The sequence below is a fragment of the Mesoplodon densirostris genome, chromosome 6 (assembly GCF_025265405.1).
Source record: "Mesoplodon densirostris isolate mMesDen1 chromosome 6, mMesDen1 primary haplotype, whole genome shotgun sequence".
In the NCBI taxonomy this organism is placed as follows: Eukaryota; Metazoa; Chordata; class Mammalia; order Artiodactyla; family Ziphiidae; genus Mesoplodon; species Mesoplodon densirostris.
This window is the reverse complement of record NC_082666.1, coordinates 126,104,333-126,123,233: the sequence shown is the minus strand read 5'-3', so window position 1 is coordinate 126,123,233 and position 18,901 is coordinate 126,104,333. Positions and strand designations below refer to the sequence as shown.

General features: G+C 43.0%; 1 protein-coding gene across 4 annotated transcripts in view; it reads right to left on the bottom strand.

Moving 5' to 3' along the window:
- Window positions 1-18,901, bottom strand: part of MSRA (methionine sulfoxide reductase A) — a 392,996-nt gene that overhangs the window by 220,774 nt on the left and 153,321 nt on the right. For 3 of the 4 annotated variants that reach the window (XM_060102637.1, XM_060102638.1, XM_060102636.1), the window contains exon 2: window positions 16,064-16,132. The exons of the other annotated variant lie outside the window; for it this stretch is intronic. In XM_060102637.1, coding sequence (XP_059958620.1) covers window positions 16,064-16,132 — 69 coding nt within the window. The remainder of the gene's footprint in view (window positions 1-16,063; window positions 16,133-18,901) is intronic. 4 annotated transcript variants of the gene reach the window in all.

The window sequence follows — 18,901 nt, the reverse complement described above, 5'->3', positions numbered from 1 at the left end:
ATATCTTCCTTTCAGCACTTCCTGGCATCCAACAGACAGTCAATAAACATTAGTTCCTTTTGCCTAGCACCTCCGTCCCGTCCACCTCCTCTCGGAGCCTCCTGAATGTCATTCATCCAGCAGGTATCCAGAAAACTGGGCTGGTGACACATGTACACCACTGAGGAGAAAAACCACCCTCTATGAAATGTACTGGGCCATTGACTGCTAAATCCCTCAAAAGCTTCCACAAGTCCCCTGAGACTTCCTCTGAAAGTCTCTCTCTACATCTCTTACTCAACTCTGTGTAAATTAAGTATCAGAATATAAAAAAGTTTCTCCCACTTCCACTACAGATGTGCAGAGTAGTAGCCATTGATTCATCTAACAAATATTTATACTAAGGGCCTATATTTGAGACTCGGCCCTGGTAACCCAAAGATAATAAGACACAGTCCCCATCATCGAAAAGCAGGCAGACAGTGAGAGATAACCAATTCAATATCTACTCATAATGCAAGGTGACAATCTTATCTGATGAACCTAGGGACAGAGAGGAGTTGTGGGGAAAGACTGAGGAAAAGTCGCTGAGGCTTCCAAGATGAGCAGGGTTTCAGCTGAAGGTGTGCAAGTGTGGGAAGAAAACTAGGATGAGGCCCCCCACAGGCTGGGTGAGAAGTTATATTTAAAAAAAAAAAAAAAAAAAAAAGGCTGGTTGAATAGATCAGAAATTGGTTCTACAAGGCCTTAAATGCTATACTAAGGAGTGGAGATTACCCTTCTACAACAAAGATTTCCCGGCAAAGGAATGATGTGGTCATATCTATACTTTGAGAAGCATCTCTGTCAGGGATGTAATCCAATCCCCTAGAAAGATGATAGAAAGACGACGACAGGTCAGCAGGGGGACTCTTGGATCTGTCCACTGGGCTTCATGCTCATTGCTTTCACTCTGGTCCAGGCCACCATCATCCCTCACCCTTTGAAGAGCATCCCTGCCCTTGAGGAAAGGGGAACCAGCTTTTATTTTTGCTGGTAATGACTGAGGCTATGGTTTTAATGGGCAAAGCAGCGTCTCTTGTGACAGAAAAGGAGATAATACAGCTGTTTGGGAAGGATATAAAGAGGGGGTGTGCGCAATAGCCTCCAATTTGGTCTTTTCAAACCTTATTGCACATCATTCTAATCCATTCTTCTCACTGAAGCCTGAGTGATCTCTCTAAAAGCCAACCATGGCCCTGTCATCTCTATGGTTCTTGTTGCTCTTACGATAAACTATAATTTCCTCAACCCGGCTAACCGGGTGGGTAGTGATGCCAGCTAACCACAATGAGAATAGGTTTAGCAGAAGAAAGAAATGACTATCTGTTGACTGCCGACTATATGGCCAGCATGACCCCATAAAATGTACATGGTCTATCCCACTGAGACCTGCCTTGTGAGAAAGTTATCGCTATTCTCATTTAATAAATGATGATCCCAGGATGCAGATTGTAATGAATTGCTAGTGAGACGCAGAACTAGGGTTTGAACTTAAGTCTAAGTCCGTCTCAACACATTGTCATCATGGAACCCGAGGAGAAGGAACAATGCCTTCTAAAAGGAGTTGGGAGTGGGAAGTGGAAACGGGTGGTCTTTGGTCAAAATGGACCTTCCCTGTTGTACAGTCATCTATGTTTATTTAATCTTTATGCCCACTCAAAACTCTTTATTCCTTGGTCCTGATTTGAGCCCTGCCTTTGACCCTCCATATTTGGTATTCATCTTGATTACCTCCCAATGACATTTCATCAAATTTAAAATTATTATTTCCTCAAATACATATTTCTGCCCCAGTATCTCTCTCTGGGCTCCTTCTGATACTCCAACTACACATATATCAGACCAACTGACATTGTCTCATAATCACCAAGGCTCTCTTCATTTTTTAAAAAAATATTTTTTCTCCCTGTCCTTCTGTTTGAATAATTTCTATTGACTTGTCTTCAAGTTCACTGATCCCTTTTCTAATGTAAGGTCCTTTCTGTTAAGATCATCCAATAACAGCTTTTTTTTAAAAAAAAAATTCAGATGCTATAGTTTTCAGTCCTAGAAATTCTATTTCTTTTTTTATAGTTTACACTTCTCTGCTGATATTACTCTACTACCCCATTCTGTCCATCTTTTCCTGTAAATTGTTTAACGTATTTATAATATCTGTTTTAAGTCCTTGTCTGCTAATTTCAACATCTGACTCTTCTCTGGGCCTGCGTCTATTGACTTTTTTTCTTTAACTATTAATCTTTTTTGTTTGTTTCTTCATGTCTGATAATTTTATTGCATATTAAACACTGTGGATGATATGTGCTAAATTGTGTAACTTTTCTCCAAAAAATGTTGACTTTTTTCCTGGCAAGCAATTAAATCTGGGTCATCTTGATCCTGTGGAAGCTTAGTGTTAGATTTTACAAGAATGGGTTTATTTTGCTTTTTCCCCTTAGCCCTAAGATGTAACCCTTTATCCTGGGTTTACTCCTAAGACATGGCCTTCCTAGAGTTCCAAGGAAAAGCCTAAAGTTTTTACAATTCTCTCTAACTTAGTAGGACCTGAACACCAGCTTTCTCATAGAACCAAGCAACTGCTGAAATCTCAACCTTTTAGCAGTTGCTTTCTCCAAGGTTTCCTTGGAATCTCACCCTGTACATGCACAGAGGCAGCCACAGATTTGAGGGGACTTGGTACAGAGAGTGTGGGGCTCCCCTGCTCTATTACTCCTTCCTTACAGAATGTTTCCCATTGATTTACAGCTACTCTAGCAGCCCTTAGACTCAACCTCTGCTTCTTCAGCCTAGTAAGCTAGCCACTTTCTATTTGCGCTTTTTGTTGTTGTTGTTGTTGTTGTTGTTGTTGTTGCGGTACACGGGCCTCTCACTGTTGTGGCCTCTCCCGTTGCAGAGCACAGGCTCCAGACGTGCAGGCTCAGCGGCCATGGCTCACGAGCCCAGCCACTCCGCGGCATGTGGGATCCTCCTGGACCGGGGCACAAACCCGTGTCCCCTGCATCGGCAGGTGGACTCTCAACCACTGCGCCAGCAGGGAAGCCCTCTCTCTCTCTTTTAAATAAGCAACTGTGAACTAGGAAGTGCCCTCAGGGAAAAGGCTGGTTAAATGTGGTGCTTACCAAGTTTGTTTCCCTTATTGCAAGAACTGTGTTCCCTCCAGGTGCTGCCCAGAGACCCAGCATTTGGGTGCTCTCCAGTCCCTTCAGACAACTGAATTTTTTAAAAATGTTTTGTCTAGAGATAAAATTATCGTCAGCTGGAGGTTCAGAAACTTATTCAATTTCAGAAATCTGCTGACTTACAATTTAAAGCCAAATTCAGCTGATGACAAATATCTGACATTCCATCCCAAGAGTTCTGGGAGCTGGAAGAGTTAAGAGATCTATGTAAATGATGATTTATTTCGTTGATAAGTTTTCAGTCTTATCTTAAGCATTGATTTCACATTTTAAATCACATCACCACAATCCGTTGACCTGTGCTCCCTTGCACACTTTGCATATACCAGAAGTACAATTTGAAGTGCTTCTAAACTGTTCAGTGTACTGTGGAACAACCCATTTTGAATGGAATCCAACGCACACATTCAACATGATTCTGAATGGTTTAATTCAATCCATTCCATCTAAAAATGCAAGTAATACTGATCTATAAGTAGAGCAATAATAATATCTAAATACTCTCTACAAGGGATTTGTATCTGTTTTTAGCTAATGTATCATGTTAAAGGACCATTTAAATGCTTAATATATGGGGACAGAAAATATTCTAAAAGTATAAAGATATAGCATTTAAGAAAGATACACAAGTGTAAGTTAAGCTTTATCATTATTACTATTATTATTATTATTATTAATTAAAGACGGTGTGTGTTCAAGCCAGAAGTACTAGGCTAGGAGGCAATACGCTCCTAAATGGCGTCCCTGCTTTTTTTCTCACCATCCCAAACATTCTATCTTCAACATAGCAGCAAAAGTGATTCTTTTCAAAAATAGGTCATATAACGTTACTCTGCCCCAAATCCTGTCAAGGCTCCCCTTGGCATGCAAAGTCAGAGTCAAAGTCCCCACAGTTACCAAAGGCCCTTCATGATTTAACTCCCTCTTCATCTCTGGCCTCAGCTACTACTGCTCCCTCCTTGCTTGTTACACTCTGACATACAGGCCTCATGCCAGGCACACCCCTGCCTCAGGGCCTTTGCACTTGTAGTCCTTCTGTTTTTTCCTACAGATCTCTCTATAGTAACCTCCCGTGCCTCTTTTAGGTCTTTGATTAAAGATTACCATTTCATGGATGCCTCCCTGACTTATTTTAAATTGCAAACCCTCACTCCAACCCCAACCAGGCAATTCCTCTTCTCCTCCCCTGCTTTATTTTAATCAACAGCACTTATCACAATCTGACATCCCACAACAAATATTTTACCTATTTATCTTATTTTCTGTCCTACCCTACTAGAGTGTAAGTTCCCTGAAGGGAGGTATTTTTTCTGTTTGTCTCCTGCTACAATAAATAATATGACGAGTAAGTGAATAAACTAGTTGAGTGCTAGACCTAGTTCTACCATTAACTAAGTAGCCTGACCCTGGGTCAGGCACTTAATCTCTCTGAGCCTCAGTCTTCTCAGAATTAAATATGAAGAAAAAAATTAGATTATATATATGAAAACATTTTATAATATGAAATTTACTACCCAAATGTAAAAGTTGGTTGTTGGTGGTGGCATTGTGTTTGCAGCCACTTCATTACTAGGTAAATTTAAAATGTCCTACATGGGGCTTCCCTGGTGGCGCAGTGGTGGAGAGTCCGCCTGCTGATGCAGGGGACACGGGTTTGTGCCCCAGTCTGGAAGGATCCCACATGCCATGGAGCGGCTAGACCCGTGAGCCATGGCCGCTGGGCCTGCGCATCCAGAGCCTATGCTCTGCAACGGGAGAGGCCACAGCAGTGAGAGGCCCGGGTACCACAAAAAAAAAAAAAAAAAAAGGCCTACATGGAAGAAAAAGAACAGGGATGAAATTTCAGTCCAGTTACCAATGCATTAATAGCAATTGGAGAGCTATTTGCCATTCAGCAGGTGCAGCTGTTTCCAGATGTTTGTGTGGGTCACTGAAGCCCTCTGTATTGGCACCAGGAATAAAGCACATACTATTTGCTTGGGAATCCAGCTCATTTTTTCCATGTGGGAAAGCAAGGCCGGATGTTGATCCTGTGCCTACAGGCCCTTCTCCATCCTGAGGTCACCTCTGCACATTTCTACTGCAAAGCTATTAAGGTAAGGCCTAGCCAAAGGACACGCTTGCCAATCACGAGTTATTCAGCCAAAAGAAAGGAAGGCTAGGAAGCAGTTCCCATGCATTCCTGACAGCCCACTTGTAGTTCTCACTCCAAGCTCCTAGTGTCATCATATTCCTGAAATTTCCCCAGATGGCCCACCCCAAATCCACCCTCCCTGAATGTTCCCTATGAGGTGAATACAAACTCTTCCGCTCTTCCCAATGCAAATGTCACTGCCACCTAGACAAAGGTCATACACCAACGAAAGGAAGCCTGGTGGAAGAGAGGGTGACAAGAAATTCTCCCAAGTACTAAATGGACACATGCGTGGTTAGAAGCAAGATGAACACAGCCTTCCACATGGAGACATTTTCATCTTGACCTGACAAGCGACCATCTTATGGAAATTAAGAAAATGGAAAAGGGTCATCACATAGAAAGGCATTCGAGACTCAATGGACTGCACAGGGGGTTTTAGGGGAGACCAGAGATTTGGCTAAAAAAATAAAATGTCTGGGGCTTCCCTGGTGGCGCAGTGGTTGAGAGTCTGCCTGCCAATGCAGGGGGTGCGGGTTCGTGCCCCGGTCCGGGAAGATCCCACATGCCACGGAGCAGCTGGGCCCCTGAGCCATGGCCGCTTGAGCCTGCGCATCTGGAGCCTGTGCTCCGCAATGGGAGAGGCCACAACAGTGAGAGGCCCATATACCACAAATAATAATAATAATAATAATAAAATAAAAAATAAAATGTCTTTTTCCCACAAACAAAACAGCACTGATTCCTGAGTAGGCACGACTGTGGAAAGCCACATTTGTTCACAGTAAGGTCTACCATGAGCTATCATTTAATTCTTTCCATATTATCATGAGTCTTGGGATCACAGCTGAGACTTGGAAGGATACATGGTGGGACGTACACCAGAAGGATATCCATCTGGCAAGCACCACTGCAGGTCCCAGTGTCACTGGGCTCAACAAGGAAACTTGGTCTTGGTCAACTACGATCTTTATCTAAGTCTTGGAGCACCGATGACACAAGGGGACAATGGAAGGTGTTTTGTGGAATAGCTCCTGGTGAATATGGATACCGGGGGTTTTGCTGTCCCTCCAGACACAAGAATTTAGAAAAAGTTCACAGGGTCTTTCATCATTGTGCACACTATTTTGGCCAAAGGCATGCCAAGCTAAACGATCGTTTCTCAGCATGGATCAAACATGTCACTTCAACTGAATCTCATTTCCTAGGGTTTCAGTGCTAACATTTCCAGTTATCCCTGGCAAAAACAGAACTGGCACTGCTTGATTGTGATTTCCTTAAAAAAAACTATACGTTGGGCTTCCCTGGTGGCGCAGTGGTTGAGAGTCCGCCTGCCGATGCGGGGGATACGGGTTCGTGCCCCGGTCTGGGAAGATCCCACATGCCACGGAGAGGCTGGGCCCGTGAGCCATGGCCGCTGGGCCTGTGCGTCCGGAGCCTGTGCTCCGCAATGGGGGAGGCCACAACAGTGAGAGGCCCGCGTACAGCAAAAAAAAAAAAAAAAAAAAACTATACGTTGTATTGGACTAAGAAATTTCATTCATAGGAACTACTTTACTTTTATTTACTTTATTTATACACTGCATCATTCCAAAAGAAGAATTTGAGACAACTTACCAAAAACAAACAAACAAACAAAAATGCATCAAGTAATAAATAATGAAAATAAAATGAGAGAAAAAAATAAGTGAGCCAGTAAATAGTTTCCCTTCTTGAATCCCACAATGTTTGGCAGTGAGAACCACAGATAGTTTCACCTATTCTGTCTGTGAAAACTGGAAAGCAGAGAAAATGCACTCTGACAAACATGTCTCCTGCTACCCTCCAACGCATTCACAATATTAAGCCAAAAGCATGAGAAAGAGCTCCAGGTGAAAGAGCCCAGCTGTTAGTCTTTGCAGTGGGCAGCATTCCTGAGGCTTTGTCATTTCTTGGCTGCTTAGCCATTTTCATCATTTTGATACTCTGAAGGCATGCCACATCCAGAAGCAAGCCGGCCCCCAGCCCTCAGGCCCTCTCTGGAGTTGCTTTTTCACCCTGGGCTGCTGAGGATCAAGACCGGGATGCACACAGGAGCGTGTCCCCTGGTCACAGGATCTGGGGCGAGAACAGGAGAGAAGATGGCTGCCCCTTAGATCCAGCTTTGCTGGAGACATAACCTTCTGTCACCTGACTATGTGCCTATTTCTTTGTTTCACCCAAATCTGTAGAGGCAATCTGTCTACTGTGATTCTATTTTCAAACGTTTGACCAAATGGTTACAAATTTCAATAATCTGATTAAATGCCCAAGTGAAAATGGTCATTCAGTCAAATTAAAGAGGCTTCCATCACTTAAGCAACTATACTTATATATGCTTCTGACTCATGAATATACATTTAACCCATCTCAGATACACGGAGCAAAACGGTAAACCCAGGAAAAAACAAAGCTGCCTTCCTAATCAACTGGAGGTCAAGGTCACCCAATAGTTGATAAAGAGAGCTTTTCTTTTTAGAAATATTCCAGTTCATAAATAAAGGGAAATGCAAGAATTTAAATGTCACCATCTTGCAGCTTCTAATAAAATAATAGGTCAAGGCAATGATCATTAGGGGCTTCTAACTTCACCAGAAGAAAGAGAACCAGTTATTAAATGCCTCCTGGATGGCTTACACACCCCACCTATGGATTCTGATCAGGCCTCTAACTCCCAATTTGCAGAAAATACAGAGGCTTTTCAAGCATGAGCATGTTCATTCAATCCAGACTGAAGGAGACAGTAGAGAATAAATGATCTAGTTTCTTAAACAAATAAATTATAAGGAAAAATAAAGAGAGAGAGGGACTGACCTGGTGGCGCAGTGGTTAAGAATCCGCCTGCCAATGCAGGGGACACGGGTTTGAGTCCTGGTCTGGGAAGATCCCACACGCTGCAGAGCAACTAAGCCCGTGTGCCACAACTACTGAGCCTGCACTCTAGAGCCCGCAAGCTACCATTACTGAGCCTGCATGCCATGACTACTGAAGCCCGTGCGCCTAGAGCCCGTGCTCCTCAACAAGAGAAGCCACCACAATGAGAAACCCACACACCGCAACAAAGAGTAGCCCCCACTTGCCAAGACTAGAGAAAGCAACGAAGACCCAACACAGACAAAAATAAATAAATAAATAAATTTATTTTTAAAAAAGAGAGAGAGAGAGAGAGAGAGGTGAACCTAGAGATTAAAAGAGACTATTTATATCAACCAATTGCAGTGTATGGACTCTATTTGGACCTTGATTCAAACAGGTGGTTTGAAAAAACATTTGAGACGATAGTGGAAATATGGACTCATGGGATATTTGATGATACTAAGGAACTATTTTTTTAGGTGTGATAATGGTGTTGTGGTATGTTTTCTTAAAAACTGCTCTTAAAAAGAGGTATGTGCCAAAATATTCCTGGATGAAATGATCTGATATCTGAGATTTACTTTGAAATAACCTGGGATGAAGAAGAGAGAGTGAATGGGACTACAGATGAAACACATTAGCCCTGAGTGATAACTGCTGAAGCTGAGTTAGTGAGGCTTCACGATATTAGTCTACGTTTATGTATGGTTGAAATTTTTCACAATAAGGAATGAAAAAATAAATATTTTTTAAAACTCCACTGAAAGAAATAATATTGATAGAAAATTCCCTAAAAGTTATCTAGTCCATCGATTGTTTTAGATACAATACAAGTAACTTCTTTCTGGGTTAAGCCAGGGAAGCACACGGTGGCACCCGTGGGGGGAAGGTGGACCGAATTGTTCCTGGTGGATGTCAGGAGCCCAAAGAGAAGAGCGGTGTGACCAAGGGCTCATGAGTCTCCTCTCAATGCTCACTCCAAGGGCGCTGTCAGCAGTACTGCTGACTGTCTTACATCACAGTGTCCTCCTTATAAGTACCTTGAAAGAAATTTCTTTCTGGTTCTAGAATCAAGAAATTTTATGGTTCCCCCTATCACGTAGATTTTCAGGATCATTAGGTAAAACTGAAAATCACCACTTCACACCCATGAGGCTGGCTATTAACAAATAAAAATAACAAGTGTTGCCAAGAATGTGGAGAAATTGGAACCCTGTGCTTTGCTGATGGGAATGTAAAATGGTTCAGTCTTTGTGGAAAATGGTATGCAGGGGCTCTTCAAAAAAAGAAACAGGGAATTATCATATGATCCAGCCATTCCACTTCGGGATGTATTTGCCAAAAGAACTGAAAGCAGGGTCTCAAAGAGATATCTGTACACTCATGTTCATAATGGTATTATTCACAATAGCCAAAATGTGGAAGCAACTCAAGTGTCTGTTGACAGGCGAACAGATAAACTAAATATGGTGTGTGCACTCAATGGAATATTACTCAGCCTTAAGAAGGAAGGAAATTCTGACACATGCCACAGCTTGGATGAACCTTGAGGCCGTTATGCTAAGTGAAGTAAGCCAGTCACAAAAGGACAAATAGTGTAGGATTCACTTATATGAGGTCCTAGAGTAGTCAAACTCGTAGAGAAGGAAAGACGGTGGCTGCAGGGTCTGTGGGGAGGGGAAATTGATGTTATTATTTAATAGGTATAGAATTGCAGTTTGGAAAGACAAAAAGTTCAGGAGACGGATGGCAGTGATGGTGGCATAACAATGTGAATGCACTTTTTTTTTTTTTTTTTTTTTCTTTTCTTTTTTGCGGTATGCGGGCCTCTCACTGTTGTGGCCTCTCCCGTCGCGGAGCACAGGCTCCGGATGCGCAGGCCCAGCGGCCATGGCTCACGGGCCCAGCCGCTCCGCGGCATATGGGATCCTCCCAGACCAGGACACGAACCCGTATCCCCTGCATCGGCAGGCGGACTCTCAACCACTTGCGCCACCAGGGAGGCCCTGAATGCACTTTTTAAGTGCACTGAACTGTGCACTTAAAAATGGTTAAAATGGTAAACTTTATGTTATGTATATTTTACCACAATTCTAAAAAACTGAAACCAATCACACAACCAATTGATCTTCATGTTGCCGCTAGGAAATACAGAGCCACATTTGTGGCCAAGGTTTATAAATTATATAGTATTATAGCATGTCCTCTTTGCATAGCTTACTTCTCATATTTTTCTTTGGTCTAATATTCACCTAATTCGAATGTATGTTATTTTGCCATTTTTTATATATATTTTAATTTTCCCTTATTTCATTTTATAGCAAGGCCCAAGAAACTTGTCTAAGTCACACACCAGGATCTATCTGACTCCAAAGACCTCAGTGAATTCTGAATTCTCTGGGGACTTCTCTGCAACTTTTGGTGGGCAGGGCCTGCTTACTTTCTAGTTCTTACAAGCATTCCAAGTAGTTGAGGTTGATGGATACGTGCTCTCCAGACAAGTCTTACTTTGTCAGACACTATTTGACCCACTCCTTTCTACTCGGGGTGCAGTTCCCTTCTCTTGGCACAGATATCCCCACCTACACTCCTGCTGCCAGGCTGTCACCCTCCCAACTCCAGGACACCCTCTCCAACACCACGCCTGTGCCTTCTCGAGCAGGACCAGGGCCATCCTGTGCAGTGCCACACAAACCAAAAGGAATTTTCAACACAGGCTCTGAAAGGTCTCTTCCCCTTTGCCTATATTATCATCAGAGCTTTTCATAATCAAAAAGGAAATGTGATCATCACACACGCAAAAAAGGTACATAAAATACAATGTGTCCTACGTGTCTCCAGATGACCAGTTACTGTCCCTTAAAGGTGCTTCAGGTCACCATGGAAGGAAGGCCTATTTTCGTTTCCCCAAATGCCTCCTCACTTAAGAACTTTGCGCCAGTTAGCAACCTGCTGTTCTAATGATCTTGTGAATTTAGACTGTTTAGTTAATTATAAACACATTTCAAAGTCATTCTTTCTGGCCTTTTTCCTAGAATGAGTGACTGCAGCTCCACAGCTCACAGAATGGTCTTCAATAGTTTTCAGTCAAGGTGCAGGGAGAAATATGCCACACCGGGATTTGATTATTTACCAACATAATGTTGGATCCTAGCCAATGAGACACCAGTATATTTTCCATTGAAGTCGGACGTATTACCTGCTGCTTTCAATGCTGTTTTCTTGGCTGGCAGACAAAGTAACTGTGGCTGTTTCTAATTCACCTCTAGTTCAAGTCTGGGGGGAAAAATATCTTATCATTGGTTCACCTTGCAGACACTGATCTCCTCTCCCTTGGGGTACAGAAGGTGAGTCCCCCAGAGTGAGGCCTGCCTATGGGCCTCTGACAGCCACTGGCCTCTGCTCTGGGATCAGTCCTTCCACACAGCTAGTCAGGAAAGAGTCTAGCAAATCTTGGCCCCCTGGCTAAAAACAGAAGTGTAACAAGATCATAGCACATTTTCATGATGTCTTGGATTGTCTCTTGCTCCCTCTTGTTTGAAGAGCCCAAGAGAACCTGATACAGGGAACAGGTTTTGCAGTGGTTTGAGTTCCCAGAGCCATCGCTATCAGGCTAGTAGGAGCCTAAAACCCTACAGTGACCCTAAGAATTCGCAGAGGTACTTCTGCTGTGGTTGCTTGGTATCCATCAATTCCTGACCACTACAGTTTCTCACTGCAGAATTTTACCTCTCACCAGACAGCCAGGATATGGGTTTCTAAATGATACGATCAAAGAATTTAGAGTTAGGAGTAATTTTTCCAAAGAGGTTTAACACTCTGAAACAGAGAAAATTCTCATTAACTGAGAAGAAAGGATCTTAAAGGCTATTTACTTCCACTTCCCAACTGGGTAGGAACGATCTCTCATCTGAATACCTCTACTGATGGAGAGTTCATTACCCTACATCACTGGACAGTATTAGTACAATATTAGAATTGCAAGGGTATAATCAGATAATTCCCCATCTCTTATTGAAATGCTACCAGCCAGGTTTTATAAATATGAATTAACTGTTCATTTCAAGTGATTCAGAAAGAATATAACAATATTTACTGAGTAAAATCCTGGAAGTTAGTGTAACTACTGGTGTTGATGCTATACGGTACATAATGTAAGTCTACTGCATTGGAATTTTTTCATTTGTTTATTTCATTTTATAGCTCTAAGTTCATTATTTTTCAATTTCAACTTTACTCAATGTGTATTTATGATTCTTGACACCATGTCTTATAATATACACTCTCATTAGAGGGCGACATTATATCCCATGTGCCTGAAGTCCTCCAGTACGTACCTCATTATTTTAACATAATTTTTACCAGCACCCTTTTCACTCTCAAAAGTATCCTAGTTTGGACGATAAGTGTTATGGTCAAGTGCTGAACTCGAAAGTTTTAAAAAACTGTATTTCATTTTTTCAAACTGTACTAAAACTCTTCACCGATTAAGACTGGAGCCCCCAACCCCTGACTTCTCTGCACTCTCCTCAATTAATAAATGTCTATTTTATTTGGAAATGATAAATCTTCCTGACTAGAGTACCTTTAATAAAGTGAATAGCTGCTCCGTGCTTAAGAACGACCACCACAGAGAGGCCGGAGGCTTGCTCTCTGCCAGGACGGAGGGACCCTCCGCCAACAGGATGTCACTTTCCTGAAGTTATCACAAGCCGGCACAGTTATCTAAGTCAGGCACAGCATGCTGGCAAGTGTCACGTGGATGTCCTCGTGCCAGAGAAAGCATTCCCTCTACTTGACCATATTTCTTTCATCTTTGGGTGCCTCAGTTTCTCCGTCTCTAAAAGAGCACAGTGATGCCCACTTCACAGGGCTGCGGTGGGATTAAAGGGATGGCGGACATAGGGCACTCAGCCACCTGGAACAAAGACATTCAGTAATTGCAAAATGTTCAGTTCCGCTTCTCCGGCCTGTAAAAAAGGGGCTCCTGCTGACTTGAAAGGGAGCATCACACACAGACGAGTAGAAGCCCACCGGGACAGCAGGCCTATTACCCTCATTATCATTGTCCTAAAGTGCAGAGGAGAGAAAAGGGCAACAGAAAGGCTAAAGAACTGTGATCACAGAAAAACAAGACAAGGATAAAACTGACTGGGCCATGAAAGAAAACCTGAAAAAATGAACATCTTTTTGTTTTAAAAATAATCTGTGAAGATTACATGCCAGAAGTAGCGTGTAAGGAGCCCTCTATGTATTGTCTGGTCACTTGATATAATAACACACTCATACATTTTTCAGAACGGAGCCTGCCCTTGACTCTCACTCTACCCTTCCTTACATCATCTACCCTAAGCTAAATGCTAATGGCCGTTCGTTCAGTGGCCACTTTCAGAGTGGATTAAATTTAAAAGTTTCTATTTAGACAGCATTCTGTAAGGTACATTCAAATGATTAACCAATAGATAATGAAATTGAAACTGGTGATACTCTTTTGGCATAAAACACTGACTTCCCAGGCTGAAGAATGGGTTTGGACAAGTAGAAACTGCCACTGCTGCTTTGGTGATCTCACAGTCAAGTCAGTGTAAGACATTCTCCTGCACATTAATACCTGCTACTAAAATCAAATGGGGGAAAACGATAAATAGTAGGAGACGTCACTCCAAGCAGTATTTCCTGGCAAAAGCTGTGTCTCGAGAGTCCTTCAGAGCACTCTGGGAATGCACAGAAATTCACAAATCAATTTGCTAAATTGGCTTGGCTGGAAATCATGCTTTTGTGCATGGATCCAGCTGAAAGGCATTTCTGACTCTACCAGACTCTCCCAGGACTCCTGTAACCAGGCCAAGAGTCAGGGAACATGGTAAAAAGAGCGTGGACTTCCGGCCCGTTAGACCTGGGCTCAAATTCAAGCTCTACCATCTCTGGCTGAGAGACCTGTGATAAATCATGTGAGCGCTCTGAGAAGGGGATTATGTAATCCTACCAGCCTTACAAGGTGCTGAGAGGATTAAATGCCCAAGATATGTCAAAGAGGTGCACTTAGTTTGACTTATTCAGTACAGCTATAAACAACCCAAATGACAGAAGCCCACCCCAAAACCCATCCACTCCCTCACTCCACTGCAGGCCAGGTGGACAAGCCATATCAAGTGAGGACAGTTTTGAAAACACAAATAGAAAATGCTTGCACGCACTTAACCAAAACAGAGGCCTTCATTTAAGTATCTGGAAGAGCCAAACAGCAGTGCTAATAAGGCAAAAATCCTTAGATGTCAAGAGATATTCTATTTTATCACCTGTATAGTTCTGCACTGGTAGAAATTATGCACAGGATTCATTTCTTTTAAAACCACACCCCTTGGCCATTCACAGTGGGCTTCCCAGGACTGCCTGAGGCCAGATGAGTCTTCAGCCCCAAGTATGGAAGATGCAGAAGCCAAGGGAAGGGTCTCAGAGCACCCCGTCAGCCTTCCCATTCCACAGGTGAGAAAACTGAGGCTTGGAGGGGGGATTTGCTTGCCCAGAGTCAAACAATGAAGGCCTTGGGTTAGGATTTTTAGGAAAGCCACTCTAAACCAAACCTTTGACAAAGTAATAGTAATAATAACCTCGCCACGGAGCTTTATTCACTGATATTTCCAATTCTGTGGCAAACAATGTCATCAGTCCTTTGGGAAGGAGGCTTTCCTCCAATACCACAACAGGAGGAAATCTATGACAGGTCAGTCTCATTTTACATTTCCCAGTATGACATGGAACCTAGTTTCTAACCTAGTTTCTAGGGGTTCACAAATCTGAAAGACAAAAAAAAATCATCAAAAGAACCCTTTGAACATTGATGTGACATTTGTTGTCCCCTGGTGACAGATACTGTGCTAGGCCTACAACTTAAGTAAAATGGCATCATCGGAACATAATTTCTCAGAGGAAAGTTAACAAATCAAATAGTTAGCCGACATCTTATACTGACCATTGATGCTTTTTTCTTCAAAAACCAAATTCTCCATTTAAATTTCTGAACATAATAACTCCTAATCACTGACCAGTACATTTTAAAAGGTGATAGCCCATACAGAGCAAGATTTACAAACACCTAGGCAGAAGTGGGTCCCTGTTTCATAACTCTCCAACTGTTAATCATCAGTGATGACTAACTCTGGGATTAGGGAAACATTTTATCCTGAATATGCTAATTTAGAGACAGTGTTGTCAGGAGGCTAATTTCTGGCTCAAAGACACTTCAATGCCTAAAGCAGTTTTACATCAAAAGCCCTTGTAGGAGACTTCCATCAGGACCAGGGGAAGACGGAAGCTGGAGGGGGGCATGAAGAAAGGGGAATTCAGGTTTTTAGGATGAAAGAGATCATAGAATCTATCTAAAGGCTAACGGGAAGGAACCAGAAGAAACAAACAAAGGAATATGCTCCATTCATAATGGAAGAGAAAGAGAGCATTCAATTAGATCATTGCTTTTTGTGGAATAACATCTCAAAACTCCTTGAATCCCAGCTTTAATAAAGATATATATATATATGGGAAAAAAATCCTTCCTGGGAAAGAAAAACTCAACTCCTAAATTATCAGGCTAATTCACAGTGTGGACATAAGAAATAGTAAATACACAGTTTGATATTTGATTTGCAAAGTGAGAAAGGAAAGCATACTAAATTCTATAGAATGAGCTTTTCTGATCCCAGATATACTAAGAACTTGATAGTTTTTTGGCTGCAACGACTTGTAAATATCTAGAAGAGCCCAGATTTTGAAGCCCTGAGGACACTTGCTAAAACTCAGAAACTTGGCACTGGTCTTTGCACACAATTTGGGTTTTCTTTCAGAGTTGTTATCTTACCAAATAGAGCCATCTGTGTTCCCTCTGGGAAAGGTTCAACTGTTCTGTTGCCATTGACATGATGTTTGGCTAGGAAAAAAAAAAGGAGAAAGAAAGAAAGAAATGCAAGTTAAGTGTAAAGTTCTAACACATACTAACACATGTCATTAAATGTGTCAGAGAGCCTAGTTCTCATTTTTAGCGAGCAACGGTACCAAAGCTCACCCTCTTAAGACAGTTTCAAATATTTTGTTTTTAATCTCAGTTACAAAAGAGCCTAGAGATGGCCTGATTCAGGCATGTCATTTTACAAGTGAGCGCGCCCAGACCCAAGCACGGGCAGAGCCGTGCAGCGGCGGGCAGCAGAGCCAGCCCAGCCTGGAAGCTCCTGACTCCCGGCCAGAGGGTCCCCTGTGTGCCAGGCCATGCCCTGGAGAACAAGGAGAGCTCGGGATTCCAGGGTGCATTGAGGTGGCTTCCCCTGAGGACTCCCGATGATCAGAAGCAAAGTGAGCTGTAAAGACAGCAGGGTAAGCCTGGGACCAATTTTTCAAGAACCAGAATAGCAGAAGACATCATTTCACAAGTCAAGCACTGTTCCAGGGGCCAGAGACACTTGCCTTTTAAAGACCAGACAGACTTTCATTCCAGTACTTCTTACTGCTTGTCATCATGTCCACCAATCACCCTTCCCACCTGAGTGCATATCAAGGACTTAGAAATAAAGTGACCAGCTTATGGTTTTCCAACATTAACTTATTTTTATAACCCCCAAACTGCAACCAGATAGAGAAGATCTGAGCATGGTCCATCTACGAGTAGTCTAAGAAGATCCTCAGGAATGTCTGAATATGGGCATTTATGTTAAAAATACATAAGAAAAGAACGGCTAAGACACTTTGACACGGCATCACGGTGCACTTATATTTTGATTTCATGGGTCACATTAGATTTATTGCGCTCTGGCACAGGGCTCAGCACCGAAGCGAGGCTCTGAGGCATTTAGAAGGGGAGACTGACCTGGCTCTTGCCCTCATGGAGTGGACAATTATCTTCCAGAGTTGAAAATGTCAAGAGCGAACTTTACCAGAAAGCTTACAATTGTGTGCGAAGTCCTGGAGTGGGGACTAAAGGTACTGTAAGAGTTTGCAGCAGAGGGACAGCAAGCTGCAAGGCAGAGACAGGGCCCGGAGGAACTGCAACTAGTGTCGAGTCTAAAGGGAGGAGCAGGGCTTGGAAAGGCAGAGGGTGAGGGAGCAACTCAGGTGAGAGCCAGGAGTAGATGCAACCAGGGCATCATCCTGGGCCAGACTAGAGTCTAGTCTGGGTGCAGCAGAGGAGACATGTCGAGAAGCAATGGCACTTCAGGAGGGATTGGTAGGCAGGCGCCAGGTCACGGAAGGTCTTGAGAACCCCATCCAAATCCACGGGAACCCTAGGCAGCCTCCGCAGCACTACTGCAAGTATTTTAGAACCTGAAGGCTTACAGGGCTCAGCCTAGCTAGACGATCCCTTCAGGACACTGTCAGTTCAGTGGCTTCCACGGAAGGTGAGAAGCCAGGCTGAGCCAGGCTGAACCAGAGAACAAGCCTCACAGCCTCGAGGCACTAACTGGCACCATCAGCAGATGCAAGAGGGAAGGTCACAGGTGGCCCTGGGACCTGGGACAGTGCCCAAATACGGTTAGGACGGACCATTGGTTACGGAATCCAAAGGAACGTGATGGGGCTCCACGTGGAGGCCACAGCTCTGTTCTACAGTTAGGACCCCAAAGCCCCTGTCAGAGGTTTTAAAACGCTGGCCTTTACACATATCAAGAGGTGTAGACCCACTCAAACTCTAACCCACTAATCCCACTCATAAAAATTTAATCTAAGGAAAAATGTGAGAGAAAAAAAAAAAGGTGGTAGACATAAAAATATTTATTAAGGTATTACTGGTAATAAAGAAATCTTTAAAGCAACTAAATATCCAGAAACAGAGAAATAGCTTAGAAAATTATAATTCATGATTTATCATAAGCATGGACTATCATGCAACATTTTAAATATAGAATTTGAGAGATATATTGAAATGTGAAAAAATATTTGGGATAACAGTAAGTGAAAACAATCCTCTTACACGCTGAATGTAGACTATAATAACAACTAACAAAACTATGAATGCTTATGGGAATAGACTGGCAGAGAAATATGCAAAAACAAAAATAACTAGGAAGATTATGTAAGATATTTATCTCTATCAATTGTCTTTGTCATTGTCAGATTCTTATTTCCTAGATGAAAATATGTTTGTTTGGATTTTTTTTTTTTCTTTGCGGTACGCGGGCCTCTCACTGTTGTGGCCTCTCCCGTTGCAGAGCACAGGCTCCAGACGCGCAGGCTCAGTGGCCATGGCTCGCGGCCATGGCTCATGGGCCCAGCTGCTCCGCGGTACGCGGGATCCTCCCGGACTGGGGCACAAGCCCGTGTCACCTGCATCGGCAGGCGGACTCCCAACCACTGCACCACCAGGGAAGCCCAGTTTGTTTGGATTTTTAAAGTCAACAAAATTACAGATTACTAAAATTTTTTCTGCAGGACTTAGTTTCCCAGGACAGTCCATCAGGACTTATGTATAGTCCAGTCGAAAGACAACACACTTACCATAAAGAGTGTGGCCTATTTGACATCTCCTCTGGGACAGCTCAAAAGCACCTCCAATGCAGCAGGATATCCTTCCACTCCAAACCTGACCCTCTTCCAGCATCCCTAGCTCTGGGAATAGGACCACCATCCTCCTACCTTCTAGGCATCCTTGCCCATTCTCTCCCCCTCGCTACCCATATCTAATCTATCACCAAATCTGGCTAATGTTGCC